Source organism: Arctopsyche grandis, chromosome 10 (assembly GCF_051622035.1).
Source record: "Arctopsyche grandis isolate Sample6627 chromosome 10, ASM5162203v2, whole genome shotgun sequence".
Taxonomy (NCBI): Eukaryota; Metazoa; Arthropoda; class Insecta; order Trichoptera; family Hydropsychidae; genus Arctopsyche; species Arctopsyche grandis.
Window position 1 is genome coordinate 20,493,667 of NC_135364.1, and position 17,724 is coordinate 20,511,390.

General features: G+C 35.5%; 2 protein-coding genes across 2 annotated transcripts in view; one reads left to right on the plus strand and one right to left on the minus strand.

Moving 5' to 3' along the window:
• Positions 1-1,640: 1,640 nt before the first annotated feature.
• LOC143918362 (targeting protein for Xklp2 homolog) lies at positions 1,641-7,265 on the minus strand. The gene is made up of 2 exons (XM_077440229.1): positions 6,992-7,265; positions 1,641-3,509 (listed from the first exon to the last, which is right to left on the minus strand). The coding sequence occupies exons 1-2, from the start codon at positions 7,073-7,075 to the stop codon at positions 2,001-2,003; spliced, it is 1,593 nt and encodes a 530-aa protein (XP_077296355.1). The 5' UTR covers positions 7,076-7,265; the 3' UTR covers positions 1,641-2,000.
• A 1,420-nt stretch (positions 7,266-8,685) lies between these two features.
• rdx (BTB/POZ and MATH domain-containing protein rdx) overlaps positions 8,686-17,724 on the plus strand; it is a 127,813-nt gene continuing 118,774 nt past the window's right edge. The window contains exon 1 of the mRNA XM_077440116.1: positions 8,686-8,846. The gene's annotated coding sequence lies outside the window, so the exon portion shown is untranslated. The remainder of the gene's footprint in view (positions 8,847-17,724) is intronic.

Genomic DNA, 17,724 nt, shown 5'->3' on the forward strand with positions numbered 1-17,724 from the left:
GTTAAATTATAAGGTTTTTTGTATCTAGAAATACATAATTTTGCAACATTTATTCTGTGTACATTTTGCTATTGGATACTTATTCTATTTTTTTATCTAAAGTTATAGAAACAGGAGATAAGTTTTTTATTACTCATTTTTATTGTAATCCGTGACATTTCTTAGTTAAGTCAAAAAATATATACACTGAATGTGGACATATTAAGTCAGGTTAGGCTGGTCGAGTATGCATGCATTTAAATGCATAATACACGCATACATACCTTTGATGCACAAGTGTATGTCGGTGTGTCTTTTTATATGCATATTTGCATTATATATATATATATATATATATATATATATATATATATATATATATATATATATATATATATATATATATATATATATATATATATATATATATATATATATATATATATATATATATATATATATATATATATATATACGTATATTATATAATTGTACGGTGAAAGTATATCTACATTGAGGATTATTTCCGAGGTGGTTATATTTCGGAATGCATTGAACTTCATTTGAATGTTATTAATTTTGTGCAATATTTGTTTTCATATTAAACCGGCATCGAGTATCACTCTCCTCAATTCACCTATAATGATAAACATGTATACAAGTGTGTGTATGGGCGGGGCTGCACCGCTCAACTCGCGAACAACTTGGTTGAGGGCGACCAGACCAATGCATGCAGGTAGATGGGGCATGCCGCACCCGTCTACTTGCTTGTCGTTCACATTTCCATACATTTTTTCGTGTCGTGCGACAAAGTTGCACAGTGCGGCCCGGCCATATGTGTGCGTACGCTGGTGTGTGTGTGTATATGTCTAAGCACATGTTACGGTTTAAATGAATTGCTTTGTAAACGAAAATGATAAAAAATAAAAAAAGTTTGTTTATACAGATCTTGATAAGTCTACGATTGATCATTTACTATATATATAATGTAAAATATATATAAAGAAGAAAGTTAACATTCGCTCGCAATGATATTTTAGATATTTGTTATTTGTAATGAACGCTGCATTTCTTTCATTGTAAATTTAGCTCTCGGGTGATGGAGCCAATCACTCGAAGGCTAAAGACAATCGAACCTTATTTTTATTACTAAATGTAAATGTATTTTGTAACCTAACCTGACAAGATTAGTGACTGTCTCATTTGTAGAGCTATTCTTAAAAATATATAAATATATTCGCACTTTAATTTTGTTGTAGTAACGATCCTTTTCTATTATAGCGGAAAATGTTTATATAATACTACTACGTAAAATGCCTCGACATAACTCGTGGCATTATTCACATAACTGTTTTCAGTTCAGTGTATTACAACTATTGCTGAAGTTTATATGATAGTCTAATGTTGCTTTATTTTCTATGCGAGATTGTGAAACTATAGCTTAAGGTAAGACTGGGGAAGTATGCATTACAAATATTGTAAATTATAATTTATCATAAAATATAATTTTTTTCAGCACTCCAGTCTTTCATTTTATTTTGTACATACATACAGACATATATCCCCAAAACAACGAAAACACACCATTTTGTGTAATATTTAATTTATTTCAAAATATTTATATACAAGCACTAATCAATTATAACAATATTTTATACATTAATTACTAAATCAAATAAAAAAAAAATCGTACGTATTTAATAGATTTTATAATAATCAAATTGTAAAAATCGTCCGACAAGAGACTCTTCGATCTTCGGATGTAAATTAAAAAGCTGCATCTTTTCTTCCATTTGTTTATTATTGATAAGGAGAAGAACTAAGATTCGCCTTTCGTCTTAAATAATGTTTAAATGTTTCAAATTCAAAAAATCTAATTAATGACAATTGTAAAGTAACATAATTATAATATGCTGAGTATATACTTCATATAATGCTAAAAATTAAAAGATTATCATAAGGATTGAATAAAATAAAAAGTTATGTCACATATTTTTAAATGAATGGTTCGAGTTGTCTTATTATTTATGGGAGAAGTTTGGTGATTTGGCAGTGGTGAGTTCGACGCTGGACGGATGGATTATGATGGGCGCGTACTGTTTAATTGGTGCTGCTTTGTGGACGAGTGTGGCCCTCAATGCGAGCACTTCTTTTTCCTCTCTACGCCTTTCTTCTTCTTCTCGTTGCCTTCGCATATTTTCACATATTTCTTCCTTTTCTTTCATTTTCAGGTCGTACATTTCCCTCTCTTTCGCCCGTTGCTCTGTAGTCAGTGTACGTTGGCAGGGTTCGGTTAGTACTTTTTCTTTGTGAATCGGAACAAACGGTTTTTTGGACAGAACGATAGCAGGCCGAGCTTTGAACGTCGGACAGTTGATGTTGTTGGGTTTGTTTTCTTTATTTTCGGCCTTGCTTGAGTCTGAATTGCAACTTTTCGGCGAATGTGAAGAATTCATTTTTGTTTTTTTGAGCACGGTTGTGGGAATCGGATTTGCGTGAAATTCGCGCAATTTCTTTTCTTCTTCGAACACTTTCTGAATTTTTTCTAGTTTTCTCAGTTGTCGCTCTTTGTCTTTTTCTTCAAATGAGAAAGGTTGCGGTTTCACAGGCTGAAGCTTTGTTTTATCAGTTAAAGGTACTCCCGTATGTCCTTCATATTTGTTATGCTTATTTTTCAACGACATTCCTGATGCGACGTGTTCTAGAGATACTGATTTTTGACTTTTGGTGATATTTGGACTTTTTGGTATAGTAATGGGGATTTGCTTCTTATTTAAAACCGGCGCAGAAGTGTATATTTGTTTGGGCATGGGGCGAGCAACGAAACCCTTATCAGGCGAATTGTTGACTTGAGGCTTTTTTCTGATTTCTGTCAAATTGAAGGGTTCCGGCCGTGTGACTGGACGACGCTGAACAGGAGCAAGGCGACAGACGAACTGTGGAATGGGTTGCGCTTTAATTTTATGCTTCCTGATTTCTTCTAGCTCGAGCTCCTCAATTTGCTTTTGAGACAAAGCTGTAGTGGGCCTGTTTCTAGTTCTCGACAGCAAGGCTGGAGAGTGCGGAATTGTTGACTGCAGTTGGGGTCTTTTACGAGAGGAAGCATCCAACCATTGGAATTCCTTTTTCTTCGAATAAGAATGGAATCTTTCAGGTGTATCTTTTTGTAAATGATAGATGGCTTCTGCCGTTGAGACATACTTTTTGTTCAAAGTATTATACAGAGATGAAACCGATGAAGATTTCTTTCCCAGATGTTTGCGAAAGTTGCTTTGGTCCAATTTTCTAGTGTCCGAAAAGATCTTTATGTTCTCCATGCTCTCAGCAAGATGGTTCACAGTGTTCGTCGGGTTTTTAGTTGTTTGCATTTTGGCATGAACCGACATTGATCGGCGTCTTTGTTTTCTTTCGTGAAATGTAATCTCTTCTTTAACCACCGCCTCAGTTTCAATTCTTTTGTAGTCTGACACTGGGGTAGCCATCTCATGTTTTATTTTGATATTTTGATGAAGTACATATTCATGTACAAACTGTGAAATATAATACCGATTAATATGACATATAATCAATCCAAGTGATAATAGAAAGCAGAATATTGGTTTTTAAACATAAAATAATCTAATTCAATGCTAAACTAGGCGTATAGAAAAATAATCATTGAATGAACGAATGATCTTGGTTCCATGAGTAAACAGAACACGTCCACTAAGAAACACAACGATGATAATTCGGAACAAGTTAAAAATAATTTGTTGTATCACCATATTTCCGAACAGGGATAAATACACTGAAATTCTAAATTATTTCTTCACAGCCTAATTCGAAGAAGTTGCAGGAATATCACATCTCTTTTCAATTAGAATAATGGATCATTTTGAAATTGCTGCTAAGAGATGCCCTAAGACTAAAAATTGTTGTGAAAGTTTTCACAACGCCTTAAACTCATTGTATTCACCCAAACATTTGGAATCTATTACATGGATTGAGACGAGATATTGCTTGTCAGTGATTATTATTAACTCTTTGAGTGCTAACGTCTTTTCGGTTGAAAGCCCGCCACGCTAAAAATTTGGCCAACATTTCCAACTAGAATTATTTAGAAATCCAATAGAAAGCAGGTATAAAAATTGTAGCTAATCTAAACAAGCCCTAGATAACTACTGTTGAGGATTTCGAGTTTTTTAAAGGTGTGTTTAGACTCTCTAATGTATCTTGCAACGATATAAAATAAACAAAAGAAGTCTATTAATGAATGTATTTTTCCAAAATTAGTTCCATCTTCTTCATTGTTGTTAAAATGTAATGCTCACAATCTAAATGCCAAGCCACAATCTAAAATACTCGGCAGTTAGGGATTTCCATCGAGAAATTCTGCTATGGTTATAAATTCAGGAATTCCCGTGTAAACCAGTCTATATAAACATTGACACGGATTACACGACCCATGTTCAATGCATTTTTTTTTCAATGCTACTTGGAAAGGCTTAGCGGGTAGTATTCTTGTTTACCTTTTACATGCAAAATTTACAACGCATATCGGCGTTTTGCAGGTTCATAAGACTTGTCAGCAAAACGCCAATCGACGTTGGTCAGCATTCAAAGGGCTAACATTGCTATGCCCATACAGGCCATCATGAAGTAATAAAAAGGTATGAGACCATAGATATAGATGAGACATGGCAAACAAGTTGCTTGTAGAAAGTGGACCCAACAATGGAGAGGAGCGGGGGGTTAAACTTGCAGGGGAAGTAATAAAAAAAAGGAAGGAATGGTCTAATACAGTGGTCGGCAACCCACGTATACCGAAGTTCTACATAACTTTATTTTATTGGATAGTCCGCGTGCCACAAAATCAAATAGCCATAATAAGAAAAAAATATCTGGCTATACACACCATTAAACTAGACATGTATGTATGTTACTATAATATTTCTTAGATGCCTTTATATGAAGAAATATAAATATTTCCCCTATTTATTTCCCACTGCCTTTTTACAAGGTATGCTAGGCTTTGACTCACTATCTTCGAGAAGAATTATTGCCATTTCCAAATATTTCTTTTGAGTATTAAAGGGGAGAATTGACAACCCTTCGATTTTATTGGAATTTAAATTTTCGGCGCCTGAATGCGATAGAGCTTTGCGTCAACATTTATTTTTCCAACCTATTCCTGCGAAAACGTCTGCTTTCAATAACTCGTCTCTTGTAAATCCGGTTCCTTAATGTGATTGATGGGCATTTGGACCTTTTCAATTGTCATGCTGATGAGCTGGTTAGTTTCTTGAGACTCAACGCGAGACTATTTGAATGAGATGAATGATTGAAATTTTTATTGTTTTTATTTTGTTATTTTCTTTCTTTTGTTTTGTAAAACTGGTGTGACGCTTTGGGGCAATCTGTCAGGTCACACTGGTCATTTCATTGTTATTATTATTATAAATAAATAATAAAACCATCATTAAATATTACATTAATTTTTTTTTTACCTAAATAAATAAATTAGTGACTTCCTCAAGGTTCAACTTTTGAAGCTGACACTTCAATATTTAGTTTGTAGCTTTAAACTTAATGTTGATTTCTAAATTTCCTTCAGCGCCGAAAAACATTATTTCTTCATTTTATGTTTTCATGAGTAATTGTTTCACAATTTCACTGAGCATGTTGGCATTTTCGAAAAATGTCATACGATCTTCTTACTTGGAAACCAGCTAGCTACTTAGAGAGTGCACTCTTCAAAAGAGAGACAAGTTTCGAGGGTGAGGCCCCATCTATGTTATTGCATATCAATGTATGATAACCTTAGTAATCAACTGGCAACAGTTATGCAGGCATATCAAAATCAAGAAGATAAATTGGGGCTTTTATGCCCAATGGCCAATTTTATATACATATGCATATTAAAGTATTACGGTTGAAAATAACTTCGGAAGATTGGGAATAATGCAAATATGCATTCTTGGAACAAGCTCAATATGGGAATGGTTCATTCTTCATTATGGTTGATAAATTTTTTAATCTTCATATTTGTATTATATTATTTTTAATAAAATTTTTGGTATCTAGTATTTTTATTTTTGTATTTCATTGACTTTATATTTCATTAATAAATAGATACGACATATCGAGTTGTTTAATTTTTGACTTGTTCTGATTGGACATGTTATGTTTCGGTGTTCTGTTTGATCCGGTTACCATTGATCTTATATAATACATTGTATTAGATTAAATTTACTCAAGCATGCTGAGAAAATAAACCTGATTCAATTGGAATTGTCTTGGAATGGACTCCAAAATCCTCGCTGGATTGAAATTAGGCAAAAGCTCGATCCGGGGTCTTATAGAAAGATCCGCCAAAATGGCTGCCACTATTGCCAATGCAAACTTCTAATTCTTTAGTCATTACCTTTTGCGGTTTCTTGACACCATAAATATAAATAAATAATATGATTGTACGGTTTTCAATTCTTCAATCAATGATATCAGTATTCATTTCTCGTTAAATATTTGTTCCGTATCCATGAGCTCGTCAAATATTACATTAGCAGCTCTTCGAACCATCTTAGGAGACAAAAAGACGTGGCCGGGATACGCGCGAAGTTGGGGCGATTTTGGCGGATCTTTCTATAAGACCCCGGATAGAGCTTTTACCTGATATTATGTGCCATTCAATACATATTACGTATTTATATGTATTATACAATATTACGAAATTTTTTAAGACACCTAATAGAGAAGAAATAAAAATTGTACCATATTTCATTCCAGAAAGAACTTAAGTTGAGCTTTTGAAGTTTGAGTAATCTCTTAGCAAAACATGTCAGAAATGACAAAAAAAACAATTATTAGGTTCTGTGATGAATTTACTCAACATTTTGTATGAGTAAATTCTTATTGTATATTTAATATTTGTTCCGAAAAAACAATTTCTTGTACGCCCACATATAATAAATTTTATGTTTAAATATGTTTGAGTGGAGTCGGTTAAAATAAGTCGCTGAAATGTGATATTTGCCTGATTGGGGTCCAAGAAGAAATCTCTGGGTGGAGACTGCGTCAGAGTGCCGCATTTCCGCGCGTTGTACTCCCATTGCTGCATTGCGAATTCAACCTAGACTTCGAGCCAACAATTCAGACGCTGCTAAGGCTGGAGTCGGAGTCAGCTGGAGCTGAGGCTAGGAATGTAGAATGTAACGTCGAGCGTGACGCGATCAACTCGTCTAAAACTGTCGTTTCAAATCGCAAATGGCAGTTGGGCTGATCGCTGAACGCCGACACACGACGACTGCACAGCCAGTTAATTACACAAATTCATAGGTAAACGGACTACTAGTCATATGTGAACTAGTCACAGGACAACCGGTTGCTCTAGATCGGTCACACGTGATCACCCGTCACACTAAAACTGGTCACGAGAAAACTGGTTGACCGATTTTAGGGTGTGACCAGTTTTCTCGTGACCAGTTTTAGTGTGACGAGTGATCACGTGTGACCGATCTAGAGTGACCGGTTGTCCTGTGACCGGTTCACATTTGACTAGTAATCACCGAACCGAATTCATTACATCTCGTAAAATCTAAATGGTAAAACTATCCGCAGATCGATAAATACAGATGAAATATTGTCCTTTAACTATTCATCTACTCATTGGAAAAAAAATGAATCCGAAATTATATATGATTTTCCGGTCTCCGCGACGGGCCGGAATGTGAAATGCCGGAAAACGCAAATATCCGAAGGCAAAGATCGAAAATCGAAAGATCTTAAGTCAAAAGATCAAAAAAAAGGGTGCATGGTAAACGGTACATACTCGCGTACATACTCACTTAATTTGCGCGAGCAGGATACAACAGGAACAAGAGGAACAGGCTTTTCCTCCCGTATTCTGCGCGCGTACATTAAGTGAGTATTTACCATTTACCATGCACCCTTTTTTTTTGATCTATCGACTTAAGATCTTTCGATTTTCGATCTTTGCCTTCCGATATTTGCGTTTTCCGGTATTTCACATTCAAGCCCGTCACGGAGACCGGAAAATCATATATAATTTCGGATTCATTTTCACGTCACACTAAAACTGGTCACGAGAAAACTGGTCACACCTAAAACTGGTTATACCCTAAAATCGGTCAACCAGTTTTCTCGTGACCGATTTTAGGGTGTGATCAGTTTTCTCGTGACCAGTTTTAGGGTGTGACTAGTTTTCTCGTGACCAGTTTTAGTGTGACGGGTGATCAAATGTGTCCGGTTCCTGTGACTGGTTCACATATGACTAGTAGTCCGTTTACCGTAATCACCAAACCGAATTTGTCATAATAATGTTTTTAACTTAAAACTTGGATATGAACTATTATTATGTCGCTATTGTCTCATGTAATGCAAATATTATTATATATTTCGATAGCGGAGTTTTCTTGAAGAGTTGCAATATCGTTTATTGATTAAAAATCCAAATTAAGAAAAACCAATAATAAAGAATTATTTTGATTTGGCCATAACAGTAAAAAATTTGTACATTTTTATTGTATTTCAATTAATTATGAGGTCAAATTAATTTTATATGATGAAATGTGTCTTCTATGCGTTATTTATCGACTTTATTATATATTTTTAGGTTTTTTGGATTTATTATTCACTAATAAAATGTGGGGAGTGGGAGTGTTTTGACGACAGGTGTGTCGATCCAGCGTTTGCGGTCCGCAACCGCACGTCTGACGGCTGACGGGTGACGGGTGACGGGAAGCTGCTTTCCCCGCTCCCCGCTCCCCGCTCTCCGCTCTCCGCTCCTTTCCACCCCGGAGCCCCCGCCGCTAGCGCTCCGCCCCCATCTCAATCGAGCAGTCGCGCAGCCGCACCCATCGCACTGTCTGGTGAGTTTCATTTCAGTATAACCTCTTCAAAGAGGGGTGAAGGGTGCGCCCCCTCACTCTGCGCCCCTCCCCACCTCCCCCACGATACCCCAGAGAAGCCCGCCAGTGCCACGATACCCCAGACAACTTCTCCAATTGAGAGTATGCTTGCAAAATCCACTTTTTGCCTCAAAGGCCACATGTCAAGCCAGCAAACGTCAAATGTCAAATGTTGATTTTGATTGAATTTCCCTCATTTTCCGCACACCTACCCCCATGGAACAATTCTCATCATTCAATATTTGTCGTTTTTGCGCAATAGTTACCAAGGTTAATGACTATATTTAGACTACAGTACATGTGCATACATTTATCAAGGACACTGGATATCTTTTGAATCAAATGTTTACTACTTGACTTTAAATGCAGTCTAATTTTCTTAACAATTAGGTTTTTATTATTGATCCACTCGCAATTTTATTGCGATTTATACAGGTATGCTTAATTTTGCACAATTGACATTTTGTGCATTAAAAAATGTATATTTATATATATAAATAGGTACATTTATGATTCTCAAATCCTCATGTTTCAAATTCATTACTATTGAAGTGATTTGATATGAAAAATCAATCAAATATGTTTATTTTTGACCGATTCATATGGTTTAAATGGTTTCAAAATGTGTAACAATACTATACAACAGCGTGTTACAGTGTGAATGTGTTTATTATATTTACTACGAATTCAATATGGTTTCATTTTGTTACATTTGTACTCAGTATGTTTTAGATAAAGTGTGCGGCGGTGTGGTAGTTTATGCTAAAATTCATATTCTTTACATGTATTCAATTTAAATAAGATTATGTTTATTTTTGATGGTAACTTTCCTTATATATATTTAAACTTAAACATGTTTATTTCAATATAAATAATGTAATTCACTTCTCCGCTGTCCACTTAATGTGTTTATTTTGTGCAAATTTTCGATTCCGTTTATAGTGCAACACCAAATTGCGGTTTTATATCCAATCAATGTTGATTCACATACTTTTCCGCTGTTTTATGATTATTTTTGTTTTAAGATTTGCAAATAGGCCGTCAAAGTTGATTAAAAAGTAGCTCACGTCAAATGATTCATAATGTTTAAAATACATACACAAAGATACTGTTATAATTTCACATAATGATAGTGTTCCCATTTAAGAATATTTATTTATTTTGATAAATGGTAGCATTTTATTATCAAATAAAAATATGCATTCAACACATTTAATGTTATTTGTATGTAATTATTATTATTGACATTGTTTTGAGAATACACATAATTTAATTTTCAAAATAATAATGTTGTTTATCTTTTGTTTTTTTATTTCTCGGTATTCATCATACATATATATGATGAAACATGAATAGTATAAAATGTCGCTCTGGGATTCTCAAACTAATTCATCCACATTTAAGGTACTTTTAACACCTTTTCGTTCATTTTTAAAAATGCTTTTGTTGATTTGCAACAATTATTGATCATCTCAAGATAAAATCTTAACTTATCCCAATCTATAATATTGAACTAGCAACTCTTATATACATATTTGTCAATTTTCAAAGCGGGATGAATCTTCAGGTATTAGAAAGTAGTTTAGCTAGGTTTTGGCATTGGGTAAATTCAACTAGAGAGTTAAGTAACTAGATTGATTTTTAAATTTATATCTACGAAATTTTTATAAATCAAACCGACAAATGAAACAAAAAACAAAAGAATCATTTTTGAGCTGTACCGATACTCTACCTACTTATTTGAAAAGATCTACATTTAATAGGAATACTTTTTTTATTTATTTGAGTAGGCATTTTCCTTTGCTCCGATTAATATTTTTAATAGAGTCATCTCTAGATTTAGATTTTTACAAGGTATTTATTAGTTTCACTTCGTTTAATTATAATAAACTGCTTTTAAATAGTCTTAAATGTAATAAGAAAAGAGGGGCCCTTACGAATAAATAATTGTTGTAAATTTTACGCGGTACGTCTCTATAAATACGCTACATCGCATGGAATACAATCGGATCAATTTACTTATAAAAATGTATCCCATGTTGTTTATTGTGTGTGTTTTTGAATGTATTGTGCAATTTTTACCGATGCTTGCCCATCTTGCGAGTAATATAAACAAACAGAGAAGTTTTTATCGGACATACGTCGAGCACCAAGCGTCAAATACGACTGATGCTAAAATTATTTAGATCTGTCCGTGGACAGAATGTCACTCGACAACAAAAGAACACCTAAAGCCACTTCTATTAATATTACATTTCTCTGGTCCTAAACCAATGTAACGACTAGTCTATATATATAAAAATCAATGTTAGCATTATTTTTTTATACATCTGTAGGATGTATATTTCCCCATGATTACATTTCGGGTTTCCCCCCCCGAGCGACGCCTACGGTATTAAACTTGTACATATGTATATAAATTTATCTATAAATGTATATAAAAATCAATGTTTGTCTGTCACGTATGCGTTCCTATACCATTTAACCGATTGCAATGAAACTTACGGGGGTTAATATAGTGTTGTATGCCCGCGATGGTTTCTGTAAAAAAAATCGCCCAAAAACGGGAACGGGAATGAGTGTCATTGCAACGCAATAATTTCAAATGTTTTGGCGTCTCCGCCTGCGTTGTTAGGGTAAAATAAACGAGTGACCGTCACCGCACCGAATGTTAAAAAGTCGAAAATTTTCGTTTACCATGCATACATATGAAAAACGGTTAGTATATATGTATATAAGTGGCGTGCGGTAAAAGTCTCTCTCCCCCCGTAGTACATCCTCACTTAATTTGCGCGAGCAGGATACAACAGGAACAAGAGGAACAGGCTTTTCTTCCCGTATCCTGCGCGCGTACATTAAACAAGGCTTTATGACAAAAAGAGAGATAATTTCACCGCATGCCATTCATATATATTATATACTAGCTGAACCCCGGCATGCGTTGCAATGCCATAATAACGCATGCAATTCCCGTTCCCGTTCCCATTTGTCGGAAAAACGCGGGCAGCGAACACATTTGAAATTATTGCGTTGCAATGGCACTCATTCCCGTTTTTCCCGTTTCCGTTCCCGTTTTTTCCCGTTTTTTTTCACAGTAATCTTCCCGGACATGCACACAACAAATCCTGAAAGTTTCATCGTAATCGGTTCAATGGTTTAGTAGCCTATTCGAGACACACACAAACACAGACATTCATTTTTATATATATAGAAGATACACTAGTGTTGGGCCCGTTGATTTTAACGGGTGGTTTCGAAAAGTGATTGAAACTCGAATAAAAATAAAGTTAGAGATATTGAATCGACTGGTTTCGGAAAGAAATTGATGCACGAATTAGAAATTACGAATATATACATAGTACCGTTTACCATGCACCCTTTTTTTATCTTTCGACTAAAGATCTTTCGATTTTTGATCTTTGCCTTCCGATATTTGCTTTTTCGGGCTTTTCACTTTCGGTCCTGTGAGGTAGACCCAAAATAAACAAACAGTTTAATAATTTCAAATGTGTTCGCTGCCTGCGTTTTTCCGACAAATGGGAACGGGAACGGAAACGGGAATTGCATGCGTTATTGTGGCATTGCAACGCATGCCGGGTTCAGCTAGTTGCATTTAAAAACAGAAAAACAAAATAATATTTGTTTCTCCGTTCAAAAACAATGCGAAGATAAATAAAACGTTGGGATTAGGTATGCATCGATCAATCTAGTGGCGATTTAACCTTTTGATCTGCAACATTTTTCTGTTACGTAAAGCGATCTAGTTGGAGTGATGCTGCTGCGGTCGTAGAAGCAGCGAGCATCAGCAGCATGACCTCGTTCGCTATGCGAAGTAGCGCAGGTCAACTATGCCTATCTCTTTCTGTCTCGCGACCGAACCAGCGAGTAGGAAAGAGAGGCAACAGCGTTGGACTGGACAGGTCGTAGCTGACGGGCTGCAATTAGTTGTGCATGCGTCATGTTCGCCTTTGTTTACCTCCAATGAACTCCCGCACCCAAATTTGTCATTATTCCTATTGCATTTAATTAGCAATATTCTTTCGAAGAAAGTGTTTCTGAAATTTTCCATATATTCAGTCTCAAATGTCATTGAATACATTAGCGATCAGCAACCTTTCTGCTGGGGTGTGACTAATATTAATGAATTAGCTTGCCTTTCGTTATATACTGGATAATCAATACATTTTTATATACATACATATGTACATCGAAAATAGCCTAAGTTGAAAAAAAAACGTCCTGTATCATGAGGAGCTCGATAGAATATACATATATGTATATATCGGACTCCGTGGCGAGACAGAATGTTAAATTACAGAAAACGCAAATATCGGAAGGCAAAAATCGAAAATCGAAAGATCTTACGTCGAAAGATCAAAAAAAATTGGTGCATGGTAAACGGTACATACTCACTTAATTTGCGCGAGCAGGATAAAACAGGAACAAGAGGAACAGGCTTTTCTTCCCGTATTAATGTGCGCGCGCAGAATACGGGACGAAAAGCATGTTCCTCTTGTTCCTGTTGTATCCTGCTCGCGCAAATTAAGTGAGTATGTACCGTTTACCATGCACCATTTTTTTTTATCTTTCGACTTAAGATCTTTCGATTTTCGAACTTTGCCTTCCGATATTTGTGTTTTCTGTAATTTAACATTCTGTCTCGTCACGTAGACCCATGTATATATATATATATATATATATATATATATATATATATATATATATATATATATATATATATATATATATATATATAAAATTGAATGTCTGTGTGTGTGTCTCGTATAGGCTCCTAAACCACTGAACCGATTACGATGGAACTTGCAGGATTTGTTGTACGCATGTCCGGGAAGATTACTGTGAAAAAACCTCTTAATAATAATATTCGTAATTACGATTTTACTGACGCGAAAGTAAAGCTATCCCGCCTTCAACGCATCACGCCGCGAGTGTGACAATAATCGCGCCACGCCTACTTTGCACACGAATGTACTGACCATTCAGGGCTGTACCACAAACACATAGCGGATGACCCACGTCAACAAATATATCTATACCTATATATAAAATTGACTGTCTGTAGAACTGGAACAAGAACGGGAACAGGAATAGCACGCCTTATTATGGCATTCCAACGCATGCCGGGTTCAGCTATTATAAAAATAAAAAATTTGCATATTGGTTTGTGAAAAACGTAAATTTGACCGATTTTCGTTTTTTTTTTAGTAGTTTATTTATTTTTATTCACCTCATCATATCATCATCATCTACAGCCATTCGTCGGCCACAGCTGGATGAAGGCTTCTACAACACGCCACCACTCGTCTCTGTTTTGCGCAATTCTTATTTATCTCACCCCACACATTCTCCTAATTTCGTCTACCCATCTTCCCTGCGGTCTTTCTTTTACCTTTTTGCATTCTCTCGGGTACCATTCTAGCACTTCTTTTGTCCGCCTTTCGTCCATTCTTCTAGCCACGTGGCCCGTCCATTGTCATTTTAATCTCTTCACTCTATCCACTATATCCACAACCCTTGTCATACTTGTCACCCGTGTATTCAGTTTCCTGTCTTTCCTCGTTATGCCAAGCATACAACGTTCCATACTTTTTTTAGTGCATTGGACTTTGTGTAGCAATTTGGCGTTCAATGTCCAAGTTTCACATCTATACGTCATCACTGACAAAACAAATCGATCGAAGAACCTCATCATATAAATGGAATAATTTTAGATAAAAAAAACTTTACATGGAATGTCTCTTCACTTTAATAAAGTATGAAAAAAAATCGATCAGAATATGAAATTATTTAAAAGTAATATTATATCTAGTAAATATTAGACGTAAAAAAAACGACGTTTAGAGCGCATTGATAATGGACTGCAGAAATTGCAGTGCAAAATTTTTATATTATTTTTCATGATACAGTACATCTTTCCCACCTTAAGCTGTTTCCAAATTCTCTGTACCTGACGTATTTATGTACATACATAGACGCAGTGAGCTGAAAGTGTATTCATTCAGCTTACATATATTTTTTGCAGTGAAATTCGCCGCAGGTTATTGCGTATTTTGTCCGAAAATCGGTTTCTTTGAAAGCATTTCTGCTATAATATATAAAATTTAATAATAGGATGAATATGTTAAAAAAGATATTCCTTTTTTTTATAATAAATTATTCAACGGTTGAATAAGTTGCTGATCGCTTGATTAGGTTATACGATATACATACATATGTAAAAAAATCAATATCTAAAGCAACAGGTGATTATCCCTCAAATTTAAATTTATATGTTTGATATGTATTTTTAGAGAAACTATTTTATTGTGTTGAAATATAAATGTTGTTTCTGTGTGTAAACATCAAGGTTGCCTGGCCAGCCTGGGTCAATGGATGTTAGCATATTGGAGGAGGTTTCCTATACAAATTAGCCAATTTTCATTCGATTTCAACTTTTCATCACCTAATTTTTTTTTTGTTATGTTCTGATCTTGAAAGACATTTAAAATTATATTCGAGAAGGCAAAATATGTTCTTGATAAACAGAGAGGTTGAAATTTTTAGTAAATTTGAACCGCGTCCACTTATTCAGTATCGAGCCAAAAATTTAATTGCGAAAATGAATGAAACCAGCGATAAATTAATTATGTACGACGAAAGCGGCCGTTTCATTTGACCCCATCCGCCGGATTATATTCCTATAAATTAATAGAATTCATTCCGTCGGTTATGACTCGATTAATTAAACCTTATCGGGTCGGATATAAATTGTTGATTTTACGCAGGCAACCCAAATTCGTGCTAGGGCAGCGGTGGCGTACCTTTTTGAACTTATGCATTCAAAATCCACAATTCAAGGTTTGAAAGATGACACGTGTCAATTATAAACATCGCCAAGAATAGTAATACCAATCCAACTGATCTACCTGGGGAAAGTTTCGTTTTCATTTTGTGGCGTTTTATTTATTTATTTATTTTACATCAATTAATCAAGCACACTTGTCTAACAGATTGCTCCAATGCGACGAGTGTGCTAAAAAGATTAAGAAAGGACAAATAAAAAAAACATGACAAAAAAATAAAAAAAACATGACAAAACTAACTCAACCTTTCTAAATGGTCGCGACTTCCGTAACTTAGGAAGTGGTGCAGATAATGAAGAGAGATGTGACAAATGTCAATGGCACCATCCAGTGAATTTAAGAAACGGAGGCCACGAGGAATGGGAGAATAACTAAAAGCCACAGTTCTAGCCAGAGGAGTGTGAAAAAGGGGACACACTCTCCGGAGCATGAAGGCCCAACTCAGCCAGGACAGACGGACAGGAGATATAGCCTCTAAATATGGAAAACAAGAACTTGATGAGGGCAATACTCCTCCTGTGTTCAAGAGAAGTGTAGCCGACCATACCCATGACGAATTGTGAAGGAAATAAATATGGGTCAATCCCATATTGCTCCTTATAAAGCAGTCAAGAAAACGTCTTTGGATAAGTTCAAGTTTCATAGATAGAGATTTAGTGGAAGGATTCCAGATCATAGAGGCGTATTCCAAGATACTCCTAACTAGAGCATTGTACAGCAGCCTCAAAACAGCAGGATTGTGGTAGTGTCGAGAATTACGAAAGACAAACCCAAGCATTCGTGAGGCAGAGCAACACACAGAGTCAATATGATCAGAGAAATTTAGGTCACTCTGGAATGCAACCTCAAGATCAACGGTAGAATCGATCCAGTTCAATAAAGAGTTACCAGCAAGACAAGGAAAGGTACGATCGGGGATAGATCTAGTTTTACTTTTTTAAGTCTCTTTCCAACCCGGCGCGAATAAGACGTTGCGTAAAAATTGGGGCGCGATAACGTTCATAATAATTCATGCATTTTGCCGTTGCAACGTTCTATTTGCTTGCATGGAAATATTATTTGAATTTGATGTTCCATGTTGACGAATTTCTCACGCATGTCATAGGTTTGCTACCGCTGTACAAGGCTTGTGTGTATGTGCGCTAAGGGGACTATTTCCAAGAGTGTCCCACCCCATCCATCCGGGTCAAGATCACACCACACTGTTGCAATCGATATGTTTTTAGCTTCAGATCGTATCAATATTATCAATATTTAATGAGGGCAGACTGCATTTTCCGTTTTTATGTATTATCGTTTTCTTCTGTGGCGTAGTCGTCGTTTGACTGACATGTAGGTCAGGCTTCGCTCCCCATCCTTGACCTGTCAAAATGGTCCCTGTTTGTGTCTCCTTGGACTCCAAAACGTTATTCGAACACACACACACTCGCTCGTATGTATGTATGTATGTATGTACATAATATCTAGGCACATATTTGAACTCTTAATTTTGACCTGCTCCAATTCAATTTGTACATATGTATGTATGTATAATAATGCTAATGCGATCGTTGCATTATTATTATGTACTGGAATGGTTTTCGCTCGACGACGGAGGCTATGGAATATGTACCACCAATCGTTATCTCACCGGCAAGAACGAGGTCGAGAGCATCATTTTGTGGGGATTGTTGTAACGGGGACACTTCCAATGGTGATAATGTTACCCACAATCTGGAACATGGTTTATATGCCCATACGCACATGTGCTTGCGTGCTCCGTGCCGGGAAATTATATTCATTTTGAAATCTATTATGGCAATATTTCAACTGTGTGATGAATTCGACCACTCTTTCTTTTTCTAGGGCAATTTTTGAAGTCGTAAGTTTAAATAAATTTACTTTATATTAGTATTTATTTGTATGTACTGTGTATGGAGGTAGGTATGTTCTTTTGTCTATGATTTCGCATTGGTGTACAATGAAATTTAAAAAAG

What these genes read in the sequence shown, in the direction of transcription:
- LOC143918362 (XM_077440229.1), bottom strand. Translation starts at nt 7,075, where the DNA reads ATGCAGCAATGGGAGTACAACGCGCGGAAATGCGGCACTCTGACGCAG. An exon ending in TCTTCTTGGACCCCAATCAG is followed by an intron (nt 3,510 to 6,991) that starts GCAAATATCACA and finishes TATATTTCACAG; the next exon opens with TTTGTACATGAATATGTACT.